The sequence below is a fragment of the Acanthaster planci genome, linkage group LG05 (genome assembly GCF_054643075.1).
Source record: "Acanthaster planci isolate LZ-2023a linkage group LG05, COTS_SCS, whole genome shotgun sequence".
Lineage (NCBI taxonomy): Eukaryota > Metazoa > Echinodermata > Asteroidea > Valvatida > Acanthasteridae > Acanthaster > Acanthaster planci.
This window is the reverse complement of record NC_141781.1, coordinates 22,341,136-22,362,075: the sequence shown is the minus strand read 5'-3', so window position 1 is coordinate 22,362,075 and position 20,940 is coordinate 22,341,136. Positions and strand designations below refer to the sequence as shown.

General features: G+C 40.6%; 3 protein-coding genes and 1 long non-coding RNA gene across 50 annotated transcripts in view; 1 reads left to right on the top strand and 3 right to left on the bottom strand.

The window, feature by feature from the left end:
* The window catches only part of LOC110987435 (uncharacterized), a 55,163-nt gene that overhangs the window by 13,006 nt on the left and 21,217 nt on the right, over positions 1-20,940 (top strand). For 6 of the 45 annotated variants that reach the window (XR_015425425.1, XR_015425404.1, XR_015425427.1 and 3 more), the window contains exons 1-7: positions 1,581-1,719; positions 2,800-4,236; positions 4,464-4,806; positions 9,113-9,200; positions 10,271-11,456; positions 11,991-15,374; positions 18,502-20,464. This is a non-coding gene — a long non-coding RNA (uncharacterized LOC110987435). Of the gene's footprint in view, positions 1-1,538; positions 1,720-2,799; positions 4,237-4,463; positions 4,807-7,394; positions 7,439-7,543; positions 7,938-9,112; positions 9,201-10,270; positions 11,457-11,990; positions 15,375-18,501; positions 20,465-20,940 lie in introns of those variants that run through there. The other 39 variants (XR_015425426.1, XR_015425423.1, XR_015425399.1 and 36 more) reach the window with 35 other exon arrangements.
* Positions 2,090-7,466, bottom strand: LOC110987431 (E3 ubiquitin-protein ligase TRIM56-like). Its single transcript, XM_022250165.2, has 3 exons — positions 7,319-7,466; positions 4,939-6,034; positions 2,090-4,782 (listed from the first exon to the last, which is right to left on the bottom strand). The coding sequence occupies exons 2-3, from the start codon at positions 6,026-6,028 to the stop codon at positions 4,157-4,159; spliced, it is 1,716 nt and encodes a 571-aa protein (XP_022105857.2). The 5' UTR covers positions 6,029-6,034; positions 7,319-7,466; the 3' UTR covers positions 2,090-4,156.
* Positions 9,027-13,338, bottom strand: LOC110987428 (uncharacterized). Its single transcript, XM_022250162.2, has 3 exons — positions 13,198-13,338; positions 11,801-12,887; positions 9,027-11,450 (listed from the first exon to the last, which is right to left on the bottom strand). The coding sequence occupies exons 2-3, from the start codon at positions 12,879-12,881 to the stop codon at positions 10,813-10,815; spliced, it is 1,719 nt and encodes a 572-aa protein (XP_022105854.2). The 5' UTR covers positions 12,882-12,887; positions 13,198-13,338; the 3' UTR covers positions 9,027-10,812.
* LOC110987432 (uncharacterized) lies at positions 16,403-19,070 on the bottom strand. 3 transcript variants are annotated; one of them, XM_022250167.2, is made up of 3 exons: positions 18,232-18,465; positions 17,652-17,831; positions 16,403-17,392 (listed from the first exon to the last, which is right to left on the bottom strand). In XM_022250167.2, exons 1-3 carry the CDS (start codon positions 18,287-18,289, stop codon positions 16,755-16,757), a joined length of 876 nt encoding a protein of 291 aa, XP_022105859.2. In that variant the 5' UTR covers positions 18,290-18,465; the 3' UTR covers positions 16,403-16,754. The 3 variants fall into 3 exon arrangements, with proteins under 3 accessions (XP_022105859.2, XP_022105858.2, XP_086993440.1); XM_087137314.1 differs by lacking the exon at positions 18,232-18,465 and adding an exon at positions 18,936-19,070 and having other exon boundaries at positions 16,409-17,392; XM_022250166.2 differs by lacking the exon at positions 18,232-18,465 and having other exon boundaries at positions 17,652-18,058.

Sequence of the window (20,940 nt, the reverse complement as noted above, 5' to 3'; positions counted from 1 at the left end):
TCCACGTGCCATGTGCATGGCTGTGCTTTAAATACGTTTAGGGTATTCCCCGGCCTACCGGCAAATGACCATAGAGCTACAAACGGCTCCTTGGATGAATGTGTAGTTGTATGCTGTCGTACTACGGGGTTAGTCCAATAATTCAAGCCCTATTGAAAACGGTGTGAAATCGGCTTTGTATAGGGCACATGGGCACAGTAACATGCTCTATGTGCACACCAACACCCCTGATGTTTTTATAACACAAATTAAATTTATTTTTGGTCCCTAATCTTTTGATTTCTTTTCAATTTTTTATGGGTTAACCCGTGGAAGCTTTTTTCCTTCCTCCATGGTTAAACGCATTACACTTCTACAAAACAAAATCCCCCCTAAAAAGTGACGTTTCCAAAGTCTGTTTGCAGCTATTTTTCAAGTGGCAACCCTCAACTTTAAGACCATTTTTCAACTGCAGTTTCAGCCACTCTGCCCTCAGATAAAAGCCTAGCCTTGATGTGAAGGCGTTGGGCGAAGAAATTGACAATCCCGACTGACAGGCCTGCTGCGCGTGCGTGGCGGAAACACTGTACGGTGTGTTGCGCAATACCCTTCGCTGCGGCAAGTGCCAGTTCGACTCGACATCATGATACGGACAGCTGACGCACGCACGTACGCACGTGGGGTTCACGCACACGTGTCTGCGGTGGTTTGGTTCGGTGAAGTCGGTGTATACACAGCCTACAGGGATCCGTTATGGTTCACCGTTGTACCGTACTAGCTTGGCAGCTCGTTTGCCGTGGTTTGCGTGCGTACGGCCTGGATCTCTTGGCCCAAGACTAGGGTTTCAGGCCGCGTAAACCGCCTCAAGGAGTTGAGGCCGTGTCCGAAACGGGCTTCCAGAGCTACGGCCAGGTCTATTGTCTACACTTCTCCACGCAGTTCTGTGAAGACCTAGACCTACTAGTAGCTCTAGACAAGAGATTCGGACGCAGCCTTAGTGACAAGGGGGCAGCGGACATCGACACGGCCTGGTGGTCAGCGCTTCCACTTTCAAGGAAATTTCCTGTGTTTAAGGAAATTTTTGCTTTCGAAGGAAAAGAATCTAAGGAAATTTTGAGGAAATGCCCCGAATCTAAAGTAATTCTAAGGAAATTATTAAATTCTGAGCAAATTCTACAAATATTTTCAAAATTAGCAGCAAAATCTACATTTCAAACTCTACAGTAATATTCTGTCAGATTCAGGATGACTGGAAACAAGACTAGTAGAATAAAACTTTCTGTGTGTGCGCACAAGTTTGTCTGTTGTCATCCTGATTTTTTTGTTCAAGGCCGTGAGTTTGAGCATTGTACTGACCTCTGCTTATCATCTAGCAAACAAGCATAGTGGTTTTGGTAGTATATCAGGTAGTATATTTTGGTGGTTAACTAAAAAATAAGGAAATCGGGAGGAAACTAAAGAAATTTGGCTCTGGGGACAGGGAAATTTTCATTTTGACTGTGGAAGCACTGCAGCTGGTGGTGTTCAAGCTGTGAGGGCGCTCTCACTTGCTCGTTTGCTGTCGTACCGGCTGCGTGCTCGGTGCATGGTTTCGTGCGCCAACTTCAAACTCTTGCCGAGGAACGCGGTTTGTGGCTGGAATGTTGTAAAACAGGACTTTTTTTACATACCCAGAGTTTTGAACATACGTTAAATATAACTGTTGTAATTAAAGTGAGATTACTACTCTGAAATTTTAGGGTAAGTCTCTATCTTACCGCTGGGCTGCCAAGGGATGTTTATTATCTTTGCACGAGTCACTGTAGGCCTAGTGCAGTTGGGGTTCGTCGTAGGGTAGAGCATCTTTTTTGTTTTACTTCCATGGGTAGAGTAACCGGGAAGGGAAACCAAGTGACGTTACACTTACATGCAGTACTAGATAACAGTCGTGTTATGACTTGGTGTTTTCGAAGTAAATTCTTAGGAATTTTCTCGGCCAAATTTCACTTTTTATGACATGTTATCACTTTCTGATAACGTCCTACCATCAATCTCCATGTTATAACAGTTCAAAGAATTAGTGTTGTCTGTTTATGGAACTCTTTCCATACAGGAAAACAATACAACGACATTTCTGTACAAAGGCAAGGGGTGTTAATAAATGTAAAACAGATGCAAAATTTTGAGTCCTAAGAATAAGGTTACCATGACATTAAAAGTGAGGTGTTGTTTATAACTTGATCATGTTGATAAAAGAAATCATTACAATGGCTTGCATTTAATGAGCTCATTGACTTTTTCAGGAATAAAGTGTATACATCATGTAGGCCCATCCAATTGATGCACCGTTCATATTGTAGACATACCCTGTGCACAAACCCTTATGCCCTGTAAGCATTTATCTAAAACTGGTCTGAAAAATTCTGAGCATTTTCTGCGTAAATGTTTCAACATTTCCCCTGCCAAATTTGACATTTTAAGACATGTTTAATGTTGTCATTTTTCTGATGGCTGACTTCCAGCACATTCTACGTGTATCTGACTTGATTTGATGTTTTCACTTTATCCACAAAATATTATTACAAAAAAAAAATTAAAGGAACAGAAAGCTCAAAGATTCCTGAAGGCGGAATACATGTAGTAGGAATAATGCCAAAAAGTTAAATTAACTTATTTTCATTGCATTGTATCACTGCAGGGAAGAATTAGTCATGTCTGCAGGTGTCTCCTTAACTTTTCGATATGCCCATTCTTAACTTTGAAACTGATAAGCGTGATAAGTGACCATCATTATTGCAAACACTGCTGAAGACTATGCTTCTAACCTCAAAATACATGTAGGCTAAGCAAAGATGAGAGAGTGAAACTGCAGCACCACCTGGGGTCATTGGAGGAAGAATTCTGAGAATCAAGGAGTGCTTGAGGTAAGTCTACGGGCATTGTAAAACAATATTAATCAGTTTGTAGCCTGTAACAATGCACAGTACAAAGATTACATGTCCTGCTTTAGTTTTATGCTTTTGAACCTGGCATCTGTAAACATACTCCTATAGGAAGTTAAGTTACACTCAAAAACGTAACCGATATCCCACAGTTAGGCTCGCTGTACATAATTCTTGCTAAGTCATGTTGTGTTATTTTTGATAAGGTACTTGAAATGTGTTTTGACATTTGATTAAAATCATACCAAAATGATACGAAATCGTTTGGGAGGATTTTGCGTGATTGACGAAGACGTAGAACTTACCACTGTTTATGCAAGTGGGAGTTGACAGACCTTAAAAATGTTGCGTTTCAACTTACAAGAATTTGGGATGGGTTTCATGCATACGTGTTGTAAAGGATTTCCATGACGATTGAGGAAGTAAGATTGCAACAAAAACCTGTACATGTAAATCAAGCAAGCATCCGTACATGTAGCAGTGAAGGTAAGCAAACATTCAGTAACACTTGTAAGACTATTGCATCTCAGATAAATGAACTCCCCAAAGTTTTCAACAAAATATAGGAATGGGGTTAAAATGTCGGAAAACAAAACCAGATTACAGCATCAATGAAGTACCTGGATACTTGTATGTCTACGTACAAGTGGGGAGAGTCTGAATTTGAATTATCGTGTATAAATGTACATGTGTCTGAAAATAAAACAATAGAATTTTACATTTGTTTCACAACTTGGAAAAAAATTTGAATCAGTAAGTGATTTCCTTATGCTTTAATTTCAAATACTAACTGGTAGAAATATCTGACACACTCTGTTTCAGTGTGTGAGGAAGTCAAGTACAATCAAGGCATTGCATGGTACATTAAAGCGACATGTAATTAAAGTTGTGGGTGCTGAACAAGCTAAGTTAGTAAAAAGATAAGTTTCATACTGTGACAGAAATATACTGGTGAGGACAATGGACATTTATTTGATTTGAAGATTTAGAGTTGTGGAATGCACAGGGTGATTGGTGCTGCAGTGACTGGACAATCTCATCAGCATTTGCTGTTACACATTAGATTAAATATAATGCAGGAGATTGAGGTTTGATGTCTTTAGATATATTTGCGGTAGCACCGTGGGTTTGGGGTTAGAATCCCACTTGCTCAAAGAAGAGAGATCCATGGTACTACCGCAAACCTACCTACATGCAGTTTACCTGCTACCTCCACCATGAAAAGCTTCAAATCTCGTTTGGTGTCTTGGATGACATCACACCTTGTGATATCTCTTGACTGAGTATTTATCTGCCACTACCAGCTGCTCATCCGATGTGAATGTGATTCCACGAGGTGAGTACAGACCCTGAGCCAGGCAGGTGAGAAAAATGCCATCCAGGTCATAGTGGTGAATGTGACCAGTGCCGGGCTCATTGCATACTGCAATGTAAATTTCTGAACTGCTGCAGCAGACACCAAAGCAGTGCATGACAGGGGGACCACTGATAGTTGGTTTGATGCTAGCCAGTATTCTACCATTGCTAGAAGCAATATCCACTTTCTGTTTGTTGCCTCCACAGACCACAACTCTATCAGAGCAGTCGTCAACAGCCAGGAAGTAAGGTGGAGTCTGCACCGGTACGGTGTGTAGGAGCTGACCATCAGTGGGTCTATGCTCCGTCCACACCATCCTCTTGACATCACCCACTAGGATGGTGCCATCCTTCCTGACTGCTACACTGCAGAGGTTCACTTCTGTCTTGTCAACCTCACTCTGTGGCACTGTGGGGAACTGGAAGGCCAGCTTGTTCTTCTTATCGAACACCTTGACATACTTGGTGTCATCTACAACCACCAACTGATTGTCATGATTGTGGATAGTTGCAGTGTCCCATGGACCTAGGATTAAAGAAGAAAAGCAAAGTAAATAACATTTATTTTGAGAACATTAATGATCTAATGCACCTTTAGTCCCTGTGATATGGATTATCTGGTTTGCTGTGTGATTTGACAAAAATACATTGTAATTGTATGTTTGTGTGTCAGTAGGCTTACGTGATTGCAGGGGAATGTACTTCTTGTGTTGACCCTCATTGTCGCAGATCACCACTCGCTTGTTCCAACAATCTGCCACAGCAACATCACCCATTTGTGCTGCGGCAATACCTCGAGCCATATCAAACTTTCCTCGACTGCTTCCTTGTTTGCCAAACTCATGACGCTTGTCCCACTTGTCAATTTTCAACTTGATTTTGCCAAGGTTCAGTTTATCAATCCTTGGATCTGGAGTAAAACTCAGATATGACAGCTCGGGATCAATCTTGGGAGGATTTGGCCTCTTCAGTGATATCAAGTCCTTGCTGATGATAGGATAGAGGGACAGAAAGTCATGTTCTGATGCAGTATATGTGATTTCTTTGGCCATCACCAGTGAATTTTGTTTTCCTTGTAGCATAGTGCTTATTGTTTTCTGATGCTCCTTGAACATTCTGTTGCGATCCTGCTGAGTTTGATTGATCTCACCAATCAACTTTTTCTCTTGAGATGTTATCTCCGCTCTCATTTTAGCCGCTCTGTCCTGTACAGCTTTTACAGTCATTGTGACATTCTCCGTAAACCTTTGCTGTGCTTGAGATGAAGCAGCCAAAGATTGTTCCAGTCGTTTTATGTCTGTGGTTAAGTCTGGAAGCATATCTCTCATCAGTGATTGCTTGTATTTGAGAGAAGCCTCCTTAGAATCCATAGAGTGGTGTTCAGGTTTACGATGGTCCACAACCCTACAATCTCGGCAGATTAACTCTTGACATGTTTCACAGTAAAAGTGTTTCCCTTCCCCTTTGTGTTTGTGGCATTTAGTCTCATCTTTTAAATGTGCCACTTTCACCAGCTGAGAGACCTCCTCAGTGATTTCCATCAAATGAAAATTGGTTTTCAGGCCTTGTATACGTGTATCTGGCAAAACCGTTTCCTGTCGACACACAGGGCAAGGAAACTTGGGAGCATCTTTGTATCTGCTGATGTAGTAATCCTCCAGACATGTCTGACAGAAACTGTGCAGGCAGTCCATAGCCTTTGGCTCTTTGTATCTTTCTTGACATAAGTCACATGTAAAGTGATCATTGGCCTTCTCAAAAGCTTTGGCCATTTTTATCTGCATGCACACAAATGAGATTGGAAAAGGAAATGGCTGAGTAAACAATGAAGGAAAATAGAATGCTCCATGGATCCCCGAGAGCAGCTGAGTTTTACTACACAACGAGATATAAACGTGTAGCAGAATATTTGTTTTATAGCACCTCTCCCACAGATTCTGCTGGATTTGATTGAAATTGATTGATTTGGTCTAATTAAAGTTAAAAGGTTTGTCTATTTTGGTACAAACTTAGTGAAAAAAGTTAAGTTAGCACTTCAGAAGGTGGGCAATGCACAACATGCACGCAAGTAAGCATTAGCGGACTATGCCTATGTAACAGGGAAAAATGGCACGCTATGGGAAATTAGCAAAACAACAAAAACTCTAACTAAACCAAGGATCTTTGAAGGAAAAGTCGCAGGAAACTGAATTAATAAGGACTCAGACACCAATAGTTGACTCCAAAAAAAGGACCAAAAAATAATTTATCAATGAAAAAGTACAGGAAAAATGAAAAAAACTAAAAGGACTCAAGGACTAAAAAACACCCAAAGACTAAGACTTTAAAAGACTCAAAACCCAAACCCAACACAGTGCGTAAAATGGACCTTATGAGTTTACACTCAGACTTCAATCACTGACTCCTAGCAGAATAGGACTCAAGCAGAAAACCACACTCCAGTTAGGAGGAACAATACATAGGTACATGTGAAGGTGACTGGTCTCTGCTGATCTGCTACACTGAGTGTGACCAGACCATGTGGTAACTCTATATGGGGGAAGCTAGGGCTTAAACAAATAAACAGGGGGGCACACTACTAGAAAAAAATCAAGAACTCTAAACTAAAGTTAAACATTTTTAAAGGGGAACTACTTCTATGTAAAAATATGTACTTAATAACATAAACATTTCTGGCTCTGCCACACCTACGGCCATGTGAATCATAATATGTACAGTATCATACAGTGGTTGCTGTGGGTACAGTTCATTTTGCTGTGCACAGAATGAGAGTGATTGTCATGTGACTGGCTCTTGGCTAATCAGGATACAGAAACAGTCGATGAGGCAATATAATGATACATGTAACAATTGAAATTTAACAATTTTAATTGGAACCTAACTTTATTTATTCAATACTTAATTCTATGATTCCCCATTCATATTAATTTCCTTTTTTTGGAAAGAATACACAATCAGCAGTCTAAGGCAAACTGTTATTCCATTGCTGTTGATGAGTGGAATTCACAAATGTCATCTTGACATTTAACATTAACTTGTAGCACCTGTAAGCATTTTCTCACCTCCTTTGAAGTCTCATGTAAATGTAAGTCGCCTTCTGGCAATTACAAGGGTCGGATGTTATCTTTTGTGCTGCAGTGTGTAATGGCAGCTTTTGAAGGGTGCATCCCAGAGAAATGGCGGTGAGCATACACAGAAATGTCAGTCAAGTAACAAGATGTAGTTTACAAATACAGCTTGGGATTACTGGGGGTGTTGTGTGCATCAGACGTGTAAAAGTTCATGAACCCTGTGTGTTTGCAAAATACGTGTACATACATGTACACGTATGCCTACGTGTACATGTCTATGCCTGAGTGAACAAGGGGAAAGCTACATTTGTGTACATGTATGTGAGCATGTGTACCAACCGTATTTGTACAGTAGTTGAGTGGTGTAGCTGTGATTGGGTGTCACATCATCAAAGGCCAGCCATGTCTCTTGGTGGCAAAGATTGTTAATTTCTTTTCCCGACATCTTCTTTCTGTATTTTTATCCTGGAATTGCACTGAAGGGTCTGTTGTCTTGGTCCAACTGAAGAACACTCGAACTGAAAGGAAAGGACATCCCACAGGGAACCTCTTGAACAAAAACAGGAAATCCAAGAAGGATGCCATTTTGACTCGATTGAATTGATCCAGTGTATGTCGTTTAGAATGTTTGGATCACATTTACATGCACATACACGTACATGCACATGTAAAAAGTGATGTGATGATATGCTTTAGGAAACATTTTCTCATTATGTAATTTAGAGTAATTAAAAAATTGGCAGGAAGCAGAGGTTTGTAGTTCTTTACTCAACTGCTCAATCGGGAAGTAATAAAGCCCAGGTACTGGGTACCAGGTCATACTGTAGATTCTTTAGGAACTAGCTTCATTGGGATTGTTCAGAAGTGTTATGAGAAATTTGCTCTGATTGGCGATATATTGATGGTACCTCGCGCCCTGAATTGTATCTTTGTGATTTTAGTTTTGCTTGATGATACTTATGTTACATTATTATATACTCAGAAAAGAGTAACCCCAAACCATTTGACTTAGCAATGGTTATCTGCCTTGAGCAGTAGCACCGCTTCATGGACTGAAGAGAGCGATGTTGGTTGAGAGTTTTTATTTTGATGATAGTTATGTTGACCGTAATATGTGCATTTTATAGTCATTTGTATAAACTAGCAAAGTACAGTTCATACAAAAGGAGCCCTGTTGCTACACACATAGGAAAAGTGTGCCCTCTCTTCGTCCTGCTCAGGGCAGATACAGTTGATCAATTGATTTAATCAAACATCTTGATTAACGTCTTGGGGCCCTGGGGATGATGAGGTCTTTGACCTCATTGTTGTAGTTTCACTTGGCCCTGTCATTTCCTGGAAAAGAGCCAAATGTTGCCGAGGGGCAAGTTGGCCCAGCCTCCCCCCCCCAGCTGGTGATGCCAATGTAATCCATCCCTTGTGAAAAGCCGCATATCCAAAAGAAAGAAAAATGTCTTCTTTACTCTTGGAACTTGAAATAAAACATGAGTATTGGTTACACTTTTGATGTTCAATAGAAATAAAACAAAGACTGTTTTGTGTACAGTATTAAGACAAATTGATGAGTCTGTGTCATACCTGTAAGTCTGCTATTTTGTATTGAAATGAAGATGGGGCTCAATACAGGAGTTTTTTTACACGACATGTACACACTTTACATTTCCACCAAAGGCATGCAGTTGTTTGTTTATTTATATTGTTTATTTACCACTTTTTCAATTTCAAATTCAAATATGGCTGTTTGTTAAGTCAGAAGCAGTAATCTTTAAACTCTGGATTTTTCAGCTGGGAAGAGTCCAAGACGAGAGAGTAAAATTGTAGCAAGACCTGGAGTCATTGAAGGAAGAATCCTGAGAATCAAGGAGTACTTGAGGTAAGTGTACTGGTCATTCTACAATCAAATGACCATGCTGGTCAAATCTAAAGGCCATGTGTACCATTGACCACATATTAGTCATTAAATTTCAACTAAATTGGTTCTTTTTTGTTTGTAGGATTACTTGCAGCCTTTTCTCTGTGAAGTTTTTGGTGTATCAATTTTACTAACACACATGTACATGTATCAAGTAGTTTGAAAAAGTGCGTACACTTTTAAAGCCATTTATGTCATGATAAATGCAAGCAGCCAAAATGTCAAAGTCAACAACAGCTAGAGTAAATACTGGTACATTTCAGTCACTTTAAAATACTAATGAATATGCATGATACTTACAAACGAAGTGAATGAGTGACACATGGTAAGCAGCCATTCAGCTTGTAAGGATGTTATATTGGGAGGATAAAGTGCTTCAAAGACTCTAACAGTTATACGTAAAATCAAATCAAGAAGGTCACTTTTGGAACAAATTCCCGAAAATGAGCCATGTCTGAAGGATAATGGGATTAAAGGTGTCTTAAGTGGCTCACATTGTAACTTTTGTAACAGCTGCCATCTTGAAAACGTTCACACATTTCTACAGTAAGACTTGACAAAATAACAAGACATAGATGAAGGATGTAAACTGTACAAATGCAAGGACACGTAGTTTAGTGTTCAATTTATGGTTAAATATTATAAGATGATTTATGACTTATTATAGACACACTACACAAATATGTAACATATTGAACGTTGTCTCTCATCTTTGAAAAATAGTTGGATGAGTTAACAATTTTAAACCTTATATTCACTGTTTCATTCAATGTGAAAACCTTGAAGCCAAAAAAAGAAAAAGTAACCACAAAAACTCCCAGAGCGAATAAAAGTTAACCCTCACAGATCCTTCAAAATTTGGAAGGATTTTCCAGGACTAACAAAAATAGGACTTATCCACTATTATACTAGCAGGGCTTAATGTCCTGTAAAAGTTTTTAGTGGCAAGAATGTAGCTTTTTTTGTCTTTTTTTTACATGAGGGTAAACCCTGCGCATTGCACAACAGTGCTTTTGATGGATCTTTTTCAGATTTACAATGTGAGTCAAATAAGGGCTCCTCATCAGGCGGCCACCAAACGGCCCAAATCTGTCGAGAGGAGACAGTGAGAAGCATTTATAGTTTTAGAGGTGGGAGGAAATCCCCTGGAGAATATTCTGGGTGAAAACCCACGGAATCAGGTGTGGACTGAAAAACCCAATTTACATGTGGACCCAGTTGGGAATTGAACCCAGGCCACAGCACATGGAAGGCGACAAAAGAACCACTGCACCAACCTGACCTGCCGGTACGTGTAGCATTGGTTTCCTGCAGACAGACAGTAGAGGAGGATGGACGAAGGTTGCCGGCCCAAATACCAAATGAGTTGAGAAAGATAAAGTCAACAAATATACATGAGAATGTAAACAAACATTTGACAAACATACATATCTGAAAGAATGTTAAATGAAGAAATTGAAAATAGACGATGAATAATTTAGACCATGTTTGGTGCTGCAGTGGCTGGACAGTTTCATCATCAACGTTGGCTATTGGGTGCTGATGAAGAAGGACATTGCTGGTTGGTGTCATGTCAGATGACAAAACTTTCCCTCTGGTACATCTTGACAGAGTAAGGCTCAGATATTGCCAGCTGCCCATCTGATGTGAATGTGATTCCACATGGGGTCCGCAGATATTGAACCAAGCAAGAAAGAAAAACACCGTCTAGGTCATAGTGGTGAATATGGCCAGTGCCAAGCTCATTGCACACTGTAATGTAAATTCCTGAGCCATCGCAGCACACTCCACGACAGCACCGTGCTGGTTTCCCATCAATGGTTGGCTCGATTATGGACCGTGTTTCACCATCGCTAGCAGCAACATCCACTTTCTGTTTGCCTACTCCACAGACGACAACTCTCTCAGTGCAGTGATCAACAGCCAAGAAATAAGGTGGTGTCTGCACTGGTACAGTGTGTAGGAGCTGACCATCAGTAGGCCTATGCTCCGTCCACACCATCCCCTCCACATCACCCACTAGGATGGTGCCATCCTTCCTGACTGCTACACTCCAGAGGTTCACTTCTGTCTTGTCTACCTCACTCTGTGGCACTGTGGGGAACTGGAAGGCCAGCTTGTTCTTCTTATCGAACACCTTGACATACTTGGTGTCATCTACAACCACCAACTGATCGTCAAGATTGTGGATAGCTGCTATGTCACGTGGATCTACAAGTAGGTATAAAGAAGAATTGAAATGTAAAAAAAAAGCATAGTAAATAGATGTGGCATATTTTCAGAACGTCTTCATGTTACCAGAAAGTGAATATAAAGTAATTTTGTTGGACTACAACCAACCGCCATTAATCATGATAAGGGGTGGTGTAAATAAGTTGATCTGCTTCAGAAAGAAATAATATATACATGTACATGTACCTGTCATTTTTTGTGAGACATTGTGCATATGGAACATAGAATAAACCCCAGTGCATATTTCATTTGGATGATTTCATTTCACTCAAGATATGAACTGGCACAAATAATCATAATGGGTGTGCTTGTATGCTGCAGAAACTTACATGATTGTAAGGGAATGCTCTCCTTGGGCTGTCCCTCATTGCTGCAGATCACCACTCTCTTGTTTGAAAAGTCTGCCACAGCAATTTCACCTGGTTGAGTAGCAGTGATACCCCAAGCCCCATCAAACGCTCCTGGACCTTTTCCCCGTTTGCCAAACCCACAACACATCTCCCACTTGTCTTCCTCCAGCTTGCCCAAAGAGATGGCGCCAGTCCACTGACCTGGAGTGAAGCTTGGACATGATAGCTCGATATCAGACCGGGGAGGAGTTTTACTCTTCAGATATTTGAAGTCGTCAGTGATGATAGGATAGAGGGACAGAAAGTCACACTCTGATGGGGTATTGGTGACATCTTTGGCCATCTCTAGCATATGTTGTTTTCCTTCTAGCATTGTGCTTATCGATTTCTGATGCTCATCATACACTCTGTTGCCGTCCTGCTGAATTTGATCGATCTTATCCAGCAGTGTTTTCTCCTGAGTTGTTATCTCAGCCCTCAGTTTAGCTGCTCTTTCCTGCACTGCTTTAATAGTTTTGTTGACTTTCTTTGTAAACTTCTGCTGAGCTTCAGATGAAGCAGCCAAAGATTGTTCCAGTCCTTTTATATCCGTGTTGAAATCTAGAAATACATCTTTCAGCGACTGCTTGTATTTAAGAGAAGCCTTCCCGCGGTCAATGTATTGATGGTTTGGTTTACAGTGGTCTAAAACTGTGCATGCTCGGCAGATTAACTCTTGACACGTCTCACAGTAGAACCATTTCTCTTCTCCTTTGTGTTTGTGACATTTAGACTCGTCTCCTGAATGCGCCACTGTCTCTTCCTTAGAGACCTCTTCAATGATTCCCATCAAATGGAAATTGGTTTTCAGGCCTTGAATACGTGTATCTGGTAGGATTGTTTCATGTTGACATACAGGGCAAGGAATTTTTCGAGCATGCTTGTATCTGCTGGTGTAGTAATCCTCCAGACATGCCTGGCAAAAGCTGTGCACACAGTCTAGGATCTTTGGCTGTTTGTATCTGTCTTGACAAATATCACATGTGAAGTGCTGACTGATCTTATTGAAACCATTTGCCATTGTTATCTGCACACAAATAAGATTTGAAAAGGAAATGAGCCCATAATTACATTGTACAGGTGCAATTGTAAGTGAACACACATTCATTGTATTGCTTATTCTCTTCAGACAAATATTTTCCAGTTAAAATGACAACTGTTTTATCCCAATTTTTTTTTGGGTCTCCTTCATGAGTGGTTATTTGCAGGTTTGCGTAGCCCTATCACTCCTTTTGTATTTCATTTGCTCCTAATAAGTGGAGTCTATGAATTCCATCATTTCACAAATATTTCCTAGCCTTGAAACCTCACCGAAATAACTGCAAGCATTTTCTCACCTGATTTGAAGTCCCAGGAAATTTAGTCAGGCACAGACTGTTGAATAAGCACCGGGAATTGGCAGGCAAACTACATAAATTTGTTCGGAGCTTTCACGTGGATGTCAAGGGTACAGTCAGGTTTTGAAAGAATGGATCCCATAAAAATAACCCTGGATGAATGCAGAAACATCAAGTGTCATGAACTGGGTTAGTTGGGGATTTTTGTGTACTGTGTGCTTCAGTGTAATGTCATATAGGAAGTTCGTCTGATTTCCTTCCTCTCTGCTAGAGTCCACGAACCCTGTCTGTTTGCCAAGTTGTGTTTGTGCTTGACTCAGCAAGCATGCCAGTGGACTGGTTCAACTGGTTGGTTTTTTACTTGGAAATTGTCCAAACTGTAGTTGGCATTGGGATGGTAGCTGTGTTCTGGGTAGTAAACATCATCAAAGATCAGTTAAATGAGCCTGAAGCTGGGCTTGTTTATGATGGGTTGGGGATGGGCGTGCTCAGAGGAAAATATCGTCTGGGATTTGTATGGTAGTGCTGTGGAGAGGCATGCAGACATCAGGAAATAAAATAATTTAGGTGAAACCAAGTTTCATGTAGTTGTGATAACTTTCAGAATATAAGGAAAAGGTGCACTTTTAGCCTCCAATTGATAACAGAGAATGCAGTTATTTATTGGCTAATGTGATGAAACAAAATCAACACCAAATTCTAGCCCAAAAGTTGTCAAATTGATTACAACTCCTGTGCTAAAGATTGAACTTTAAATGTGACCCTCAATTCTCCCTTGTTTACTGTGAGGAACGCAGTTAATGGCTACATGACATGGAAGAAAGTACTATGAAAACCAGCTTGGTAACTTTTTGCCTTTTGCTTGCCTCACTCAGCAGTGTTTGATGGAGACGTGGGGCACATGTAGCCTAGTTGTTAAGTTGTAGCTTCTGATCATATGGTTTAGGTTTGAATCCCGGTAGAGGGTTACATGTTGTGACCTTGCCCAAGTCACTTTACCCCTTATGTGCCTCCCTCCACCCAGGAGTTGGATACCCGTGAGGGTAAATATACATGTAGTTATTATGTTTAGGCGCTTGCGCTTGACACAAAGCATTGGGCTATAGTGTAGTATACTCCCCAGGGAACGCAGATGGTTTCAGGCATGTTCAGATATTGTGAGCTGGATGTGCAGGGATAATGATAATATATTGGCGGACTTGGAAGACCAATACTGATAGGCACTGCGTGTATCTCTGGTTGTCTTGTGAATGCTTTTAACATTAATAAGTTCTTTCCTCCTTGCCATTCACTCAACAGACAGGTTTGGGATATGTTTAATGAAATGTCTTTTGAGGGAAGGTGTGGCAGGTAACCTTGCCAGCAGCCAGTTAACAATTGATCCCAGCGGTGTGAGCCATGGCATTTTTCACATCTGAGGGATGCATGGCACCCAAAATGAAGCTTTGCCTCATGTGTTGACTCCTTTGTATTCCGGCAAACAGTGTGACAGATTATCGCATTGTGAGTCGCTATGGACACAGCTGTGATTCTAGACATTGCCTATTGAGTGCCCAGCCTCCGTCAGAACAGTGGCTAAGAGGCTGGCCACTTCCTTAATCTAAGGTGTTTCAAAAGTCCTTGTGTGAAATTAGAATTTTGTGTGTAGTTGGAAGGATATTTGGAAGGCTGACTTAAAAGATTTTTTGTAACCATTTCCATGACAACAAAGGAAATGACATCTACATAGAACCACGTCACTAAAAATAGCAAATCCAGAAAAAGAGAAAGAAAACCTTCACATTGTAAAAGGGATTTAGACCATTGGACGGTTAATGACAGTTTTTTTGAATAATAAATTAATCAGTCCAAAGTGTGCCATTAAGAACTCAATTTTATTTGTATCATGTCCATATAGGTTCGTCAAAAAGAAAACAGTTTTTTTGTTAGATAGACTAAAATGTTTTGGCTGACAGTAGACTGCTCTTTTTTTCAAAAGGGAAATGATAGAAAATATTGAAAATTGTTTTTAAAAAATGCAGAGTTATTACCCGCTGGAATGTATTATTCTGATGGATTCTATTAGTTGCTGATGTGTTATTGGATTGTTGTGTCAGACAGGTTGACCTTTGACCATCCATACCGCAAGCTCCCTTCTTGCAGAACAACTCATCGAAGGAACCCTCCTATCGTACATGGTGAGTCATTCAGGGAAAAAGATGTATTAAATTATTCACAACCATTAGATGGTCACCTCAGGTATTTCATTTTATTGCGTATACTATAAATTACATTATCCTTGGTAACCACCAACTGGGGGGGGGTGCCTTTCATTGTATGATCTGAAGCCGCTGTGTTGCTATGGTTATTTTTTTTGAGGCGTCAGAGAATAAGAGGCAGTTTATCTTTGAAGTAACTGACTGGGGTCTTTGCATGGGGACAGTGAGGCCAGGAGCAGGGCAATGAAGGCAGTTACATGTACTTCCAGAAATTCTGGGTTTGATACTGGTACTTTACATGAAGGTGGTATCCATGTTTGATAAATGGACAACTGTTATGATATCTCAAGTTCAAGTGTATTATTTACCCCCTCCCCAAATATCACATGATGCAGATTATAAAATATGCATTACTACAACACAGAAGTATGAAATATATAAATCATATGTTCAATATTGAAATTCGGAAATCAGCTGAAATGGAAACTTAGTTGCAAGTTGGGTCAAATTCCAAAACATTTTATATTAAGCAAAGCATTTCAAATGCAAACAGAATAAAGTGTAGGATACTCATTTAGAGTGTGTAAGGGGACAAGTAAGTTGGGACTTATTTACATGTACATGTAACTTCTGTGAAAAATCAGAGTGATAGAAAAATATCCCAACTAGAATCGTAAGAATGTCGCTTCTAAACATGTCTCAAACTGTAACAATGACACGTGATAAAATGAAGGAAATTGGAAAGCGAGTGCTATAAAATTTGATCCGATGATTGAGGGGTTCAATTACAAATTGTCTTTGTTGAAATCCGAGATTCAATTTATATTGCCTGTGACTGGTAAACCAAAATATTGAAGCAAATGAATGGGATCATCATGATCCCTCATCAACAGCAATCACAGAGCTGGTTGGTACAGTATAACGGCCTGACTTGATTCATTTAAATTGATTAGTGCACACACATACATGTACATGTCAGGGCAATGCATACTTGAAGCAGTTACAATTTGAGAGGGGTTACTTGTAAATGTACTTTCTTGTACCTAGTGACAGAAACCACTTCAAGGAAGTAATTTATAAGCAGCGTACCGGAATTTGTAAAAGAAAAGTTATTGCTGGGTTGAATGGTACAGATACTTCCTGTTTTGGAGTTCTCTGCTGGGCAAGTGTAAAAACAGTCTGTTTAATAGGGAGGGAAGGGCTTTCAAGTGTACTGTGTTTGGGTTTTTGAACTTGATGGTATGGATGATAGAAATGGAAGATGAAAGTTGATTGGTGCTGCAGTCGCTGGACAGTTTCATCAACAGTTGCTGTTGGGATGTGATGCCGAAAGGGATCGCCAGTTGGTGTCATGTCCAATCATTGGACATTCCACACCTTGTGATACATCTTGACTGATGATCTGTCGGCTACTCTCAGCTGCCCATCTGATGTGAATGTGATTCCTTGTGGGGAGAACAGACGCTGAGCTAGGCAAGCAAGAAAAACACCATCCCTGTCATAGTGGTGAATGTGACCAGTGCCGGGCCCATTGCTGACTACGACATAAATGCCTGAAGAGTTAAAGCATACACCACAGCAGACCCACACTGGCATCCCATCAATGGTTGGTTCGATTGTGGATAGTGTTGCACCATCGCTGGCAACAACATCCAATTTCGGTTGGCCACCTCCACTGACCACAACCCTATCAGTGTGGTCATCAACGGCCAGGAACCAGGGTGGTGTCTGCACTGGTATGGTGTGTAGGAGCTGACCATCAGTGGGTCTATGCTCCGTCCACACCATCCTCTTGACATCACCCACTAGGATGGTGCCATCCTTCCTGACCGCTACACTGCGAAGGTCGACTCCTGTCTTGTCAACTTCAGTCTGTAGTACTGTAGAAAAGTGGAGGGCCAGCTTGTTCTTCTTATCGAACACCTTGACATACTTGGTGTCATCTACAACCACCAACTGATTGTCATGATAGTTGATAGCTGCGATGGCCCATGGACCTGGGATTAAAGAAGAATTCAAATGAAAAAAAAAAATTGAGCCAAAAACTTACAAGCAATAGTGTATTTCACTTTGAAAGTAGTTTTCTGTCTCCACACTGCAGGTCCAGTGCTGTATTTTCTCTTGGTTTCTGTTGTCAGTCATATTTTGCACATGGATAATTTGATTTACCTCAACATGTGACTTGACAAAAATTATAGAAAGTAGATAAGTCCAGACAAAAATTATTTCATGTTTGTTGATGTCAAAGAAACGTACTTGATTGCAGAGGAATACTCCCTTGAAGTTGTCCCTGATTGCTGCAGATCACCACTCGCTGGTTCCAACAGTCTGCCACAGCAATCTCACCTGGTTGAGTAGCAGTCATACCCCAAGCCCCATCAAATTCTCTGGGATCACTTCCCATTTTGTCCAGAGTGATGGCATCAGTCCTCAGACCTGGAGAAAATCTCAGATATGAAAGCTTGGGATCAAGCTGGGGATGATTTGGCTGTTTCAGTGATTTCAAGTCTTTGCTGATGACAGGATAGAGGGACAGAAAGTCATGTTCCGATGCGCTATGCTGTATTGGTGACATCTTTGGCCATCACCAGTGAATGCTGCTTTTCTTGTACTGTGCTTATTTCTCTCTGATGTTCATCATACTTCTGGATGTGATTAAACTGAATTTGTTGGATTTCATCAATCAACCTTTTATGAACCAATCAACATTTATAAAATGCAAGCAATTGGTGTATAAACAGAATGTGGCTTTGAAGAAAATATAAAAACAAATTAACATGGTTGTACTAAAATTCATCTTTAATTGTAATCTGTGTCCAACATGCTCAAAACCTACCTGGTGTTTTCTTCCATCCATCCTCAATACCAATGAGGATTTCAAGAACTTCTTGCATATTGGGTCTGTGTGCGTAATCAGCTTGCCAGCATTTATTTAGAAGATCACTTATTTGCTGGTGTTCAGGGCAATCATGTGGAATCTCCAAGCGTTCCCCCTTTTCCACTACAGCTTTGCAAATGTAATATAACTGTTTGTCAGGATAGGGGGCCTTACCAGATATCAGCTCCCAAATAACAATAGACATCTGATTTGGTTGTGACCTTGCAGGGTTTTCTGGAGCTAGTGCTAGAAGGATCATATACAGTGCCTACATCACCAAGGGCCTCTGGTGCCATTCATGGGTAGGACCCTCTATTAGTGACTGTACTGATTGTATATTCACATTTCCTGGATATGCCAAAGTCACATATCTTCAGTACATCTTCACTGGTAACAAGGAAGTTGGGTGATTTAACATCCCCATGTTGGTACCCCATCTGATGAATGTACTGCAGAGCTTTAGCCCCATCCTGGGCCCATCTCATCCAATGATTCCGCCTAAACTCTGGCCAGTCTTCTCGATGTTGTTCAATGACCCTGTACAAAGAACCCCCCTCAGCATATTCAGTTACAATGATGTAATTCTCCAATAATGAAGTTGGCTTGACAACTACCAAGAGCTTGATGATATTTCTGTGGTTCATCCTTGCCATAATCATTACCTCCTCCTCGTGAAAACGACTGCAGCTTTTTGCAGCGACTCTCTGCTTTCCTGAAGGCGCTCGCCATGTTGCCCGGAACACTTTATTTTTAGCTGATTTTGAACTAATTTCAGCATCCAATGAAATGTCTGCCAACTCTATTCTGTTGTAGACATCTGTGTTTACTGCCATCTGAAAGAAATAAAAGAGCAATTAAGACAAAGACATTTGGTCATGAATTGAACTATCTGCAAATAGGGCATGGCAATTAAAACTTTCCATTTATGAAGAGAGGAGCGGTGCCCTACTATACCATAAGTAACCACTTCAGAGCATTAGAAAGTATTCTAAAAGGATGAGGAGGCATGACCTGCACCCCCCCGTCTACTATTGAATAGGATTAAGTCTTGATTATATACATGTACTGATGATTGTGGAGAGGAGGCTCCACTGACATTTTTCATGGTCTCTTCAAAGCCATGACTTGCTTGTCAACAGATCCAGTGCTGCTGCCCTCTGTTGAGAGGAATAATACTGTTGTCACTCTAGTTTTTAAATGGATGTAGTAAATGGGGCTCTGCCTGCTGGCAAATATTTGCATGCATGCGGGTGCACAGGTTAATGTCTCTTACATGTGGCATCGCTTTCCACTTTTTTGTAGTATAGCCGAAAAAAAAACTATTTGTACATAATTATGTAATTACAATAGCTTAGCATAGCGTACATGTACATAGCTTAACATAATTCAACAACTTCAACCAATTAATTCAACAACACCACAACCAATTAACAACACCCACCACCACATTGACGGCGACAACAACACAACACAACAACTGCGATGATGACGACAACACCACCACAACAACAAAAACAATGATCGGATGGCAGTGGCTACACAACAGCAAACAACAACTGCAACACCATGTACTACAACAGTTCAACAAACAACTGCAACACCATTTACTACAACAGTTCAACAAACAACAACTGCTGTTTTACTGCATTGAAGGAAACAGCAATTCACCTGCTCTTGAAAAATGGAGATCTGATGGAAATTCTGTCACTTCATGAATACCACTTGACCTTCAAACCTCATGAAACAACTACTACTTTTTTCTCACCTCTTTTGTAGAGTTGGTGGAAAGAAATACTTGGCAGTGTTTCTCTCTTATGCCAAGAGTAGAATCAGGATTTGACCCAGAAAGACTACACTAGACAAGCACAGGATCATCACTCAGGAAGGTGACCTGGTTTATTAATAGAATTTGGGATTGTGAGGGTGCTGTGTGTGGATGTGAAGAGCCTAGGGATCCTGTGTGTTTTTGAAATGTGTTCATGCTACAGTAAACAAGGGTGGATGTGCATGAGCGCACTGCAGTGAGTGTGTACCCGGACTGGTCTATACAGCTCCACAGTTGGGACAATCTAAGTTTCAGTAGTTTGGACTGACTTAGAGGCTATATATAGAGTTGACATCATCAAAAGTTGACCATGTATTGAGCTGGTAGTCACAGGTGTTTTGAAGGGGGAATCAAGGAAAACAGTTGGTGAGGATTTTATGGATGGGGATGCTATCTTGCGGCCATTAGGAAAAAAATGGGGGGGGGGATACCATGTTCATTTGGTCAAACAGTAAAGGGGAAATACCGAGTGTGTGACAGCATTGTGGCACTTCTTGAACATTCTACGGATTAGGACCTGGAGTAGTGCTACTGGGACACTTCCTGAGCTTAAGATGATTCATATATCCTTGTTTAACATCAAACAATGCTCAAATATACATGTGCAGTTAGAATTTATTCCATTAGGCTTGTTTCTGTATTTGTGCTCGTAATTTGGGTCAGAGATCTGTGTACATGTAGTTGAATTCTGTGACACCAAGGGAGGACTTTGTAGGTTGTTACTTAAAACGAAAAGTTGTTTTTTAAAAGGGATGATTGGAAAAACTTCGCATTCGAAAAGGTTTTGGAAAAAATTTAGAAGTAAGATATACACTTGTATTAAAGTTGTTTCTGTTTGACTC

Excerpts from the sequence above, each read along its gene's own strand:
- LOC110987431 (XM_022250165.2), bottom strand. The coding sequence starts at position 6,028 with ATGGCCAAAGCTTTTGAGAAGGCCAATGATCACTTTACATGTGACTTA. Across the intron at positions 4,783-4,938 it reads GTACATTCCCCTGCAATCAC|GTCCATGGGACACTGCAACT; the intron begins GTAAGCCTACTG and ends CTTTAATCCTAG.
- LOC110987428 (XM_022250162.2), bottom strand. The coding sequence starts at position 12,881 with ATGGCAAATGGTTTCAATAAGATCAGTCAGCACTTCACATGTGATATT. Across the intron at positions 11,451-11,800 it reads GAGCATTCCCTTACAATCAT|ATCCACGTGACATAGCAGCT; the intron begins GTAAGTTTCTGC and ends ACCTACTTGTAG.
- LOC110987432 (XM_022250166.2), bottom strand. The coding sequence starts at position 17,970 with ATGTCACCAATACAGCATAGCGCATCGGAACATGACTTTCTGTCCCTC. Across the intron at positions 17,393-17,651 it reads GAGTATTCCTCTGCAATCAA|GTCCATGGGCCATCGCAGCT; the intron begins GTACGTTTCTTT and ends CTTTAATCCCAG.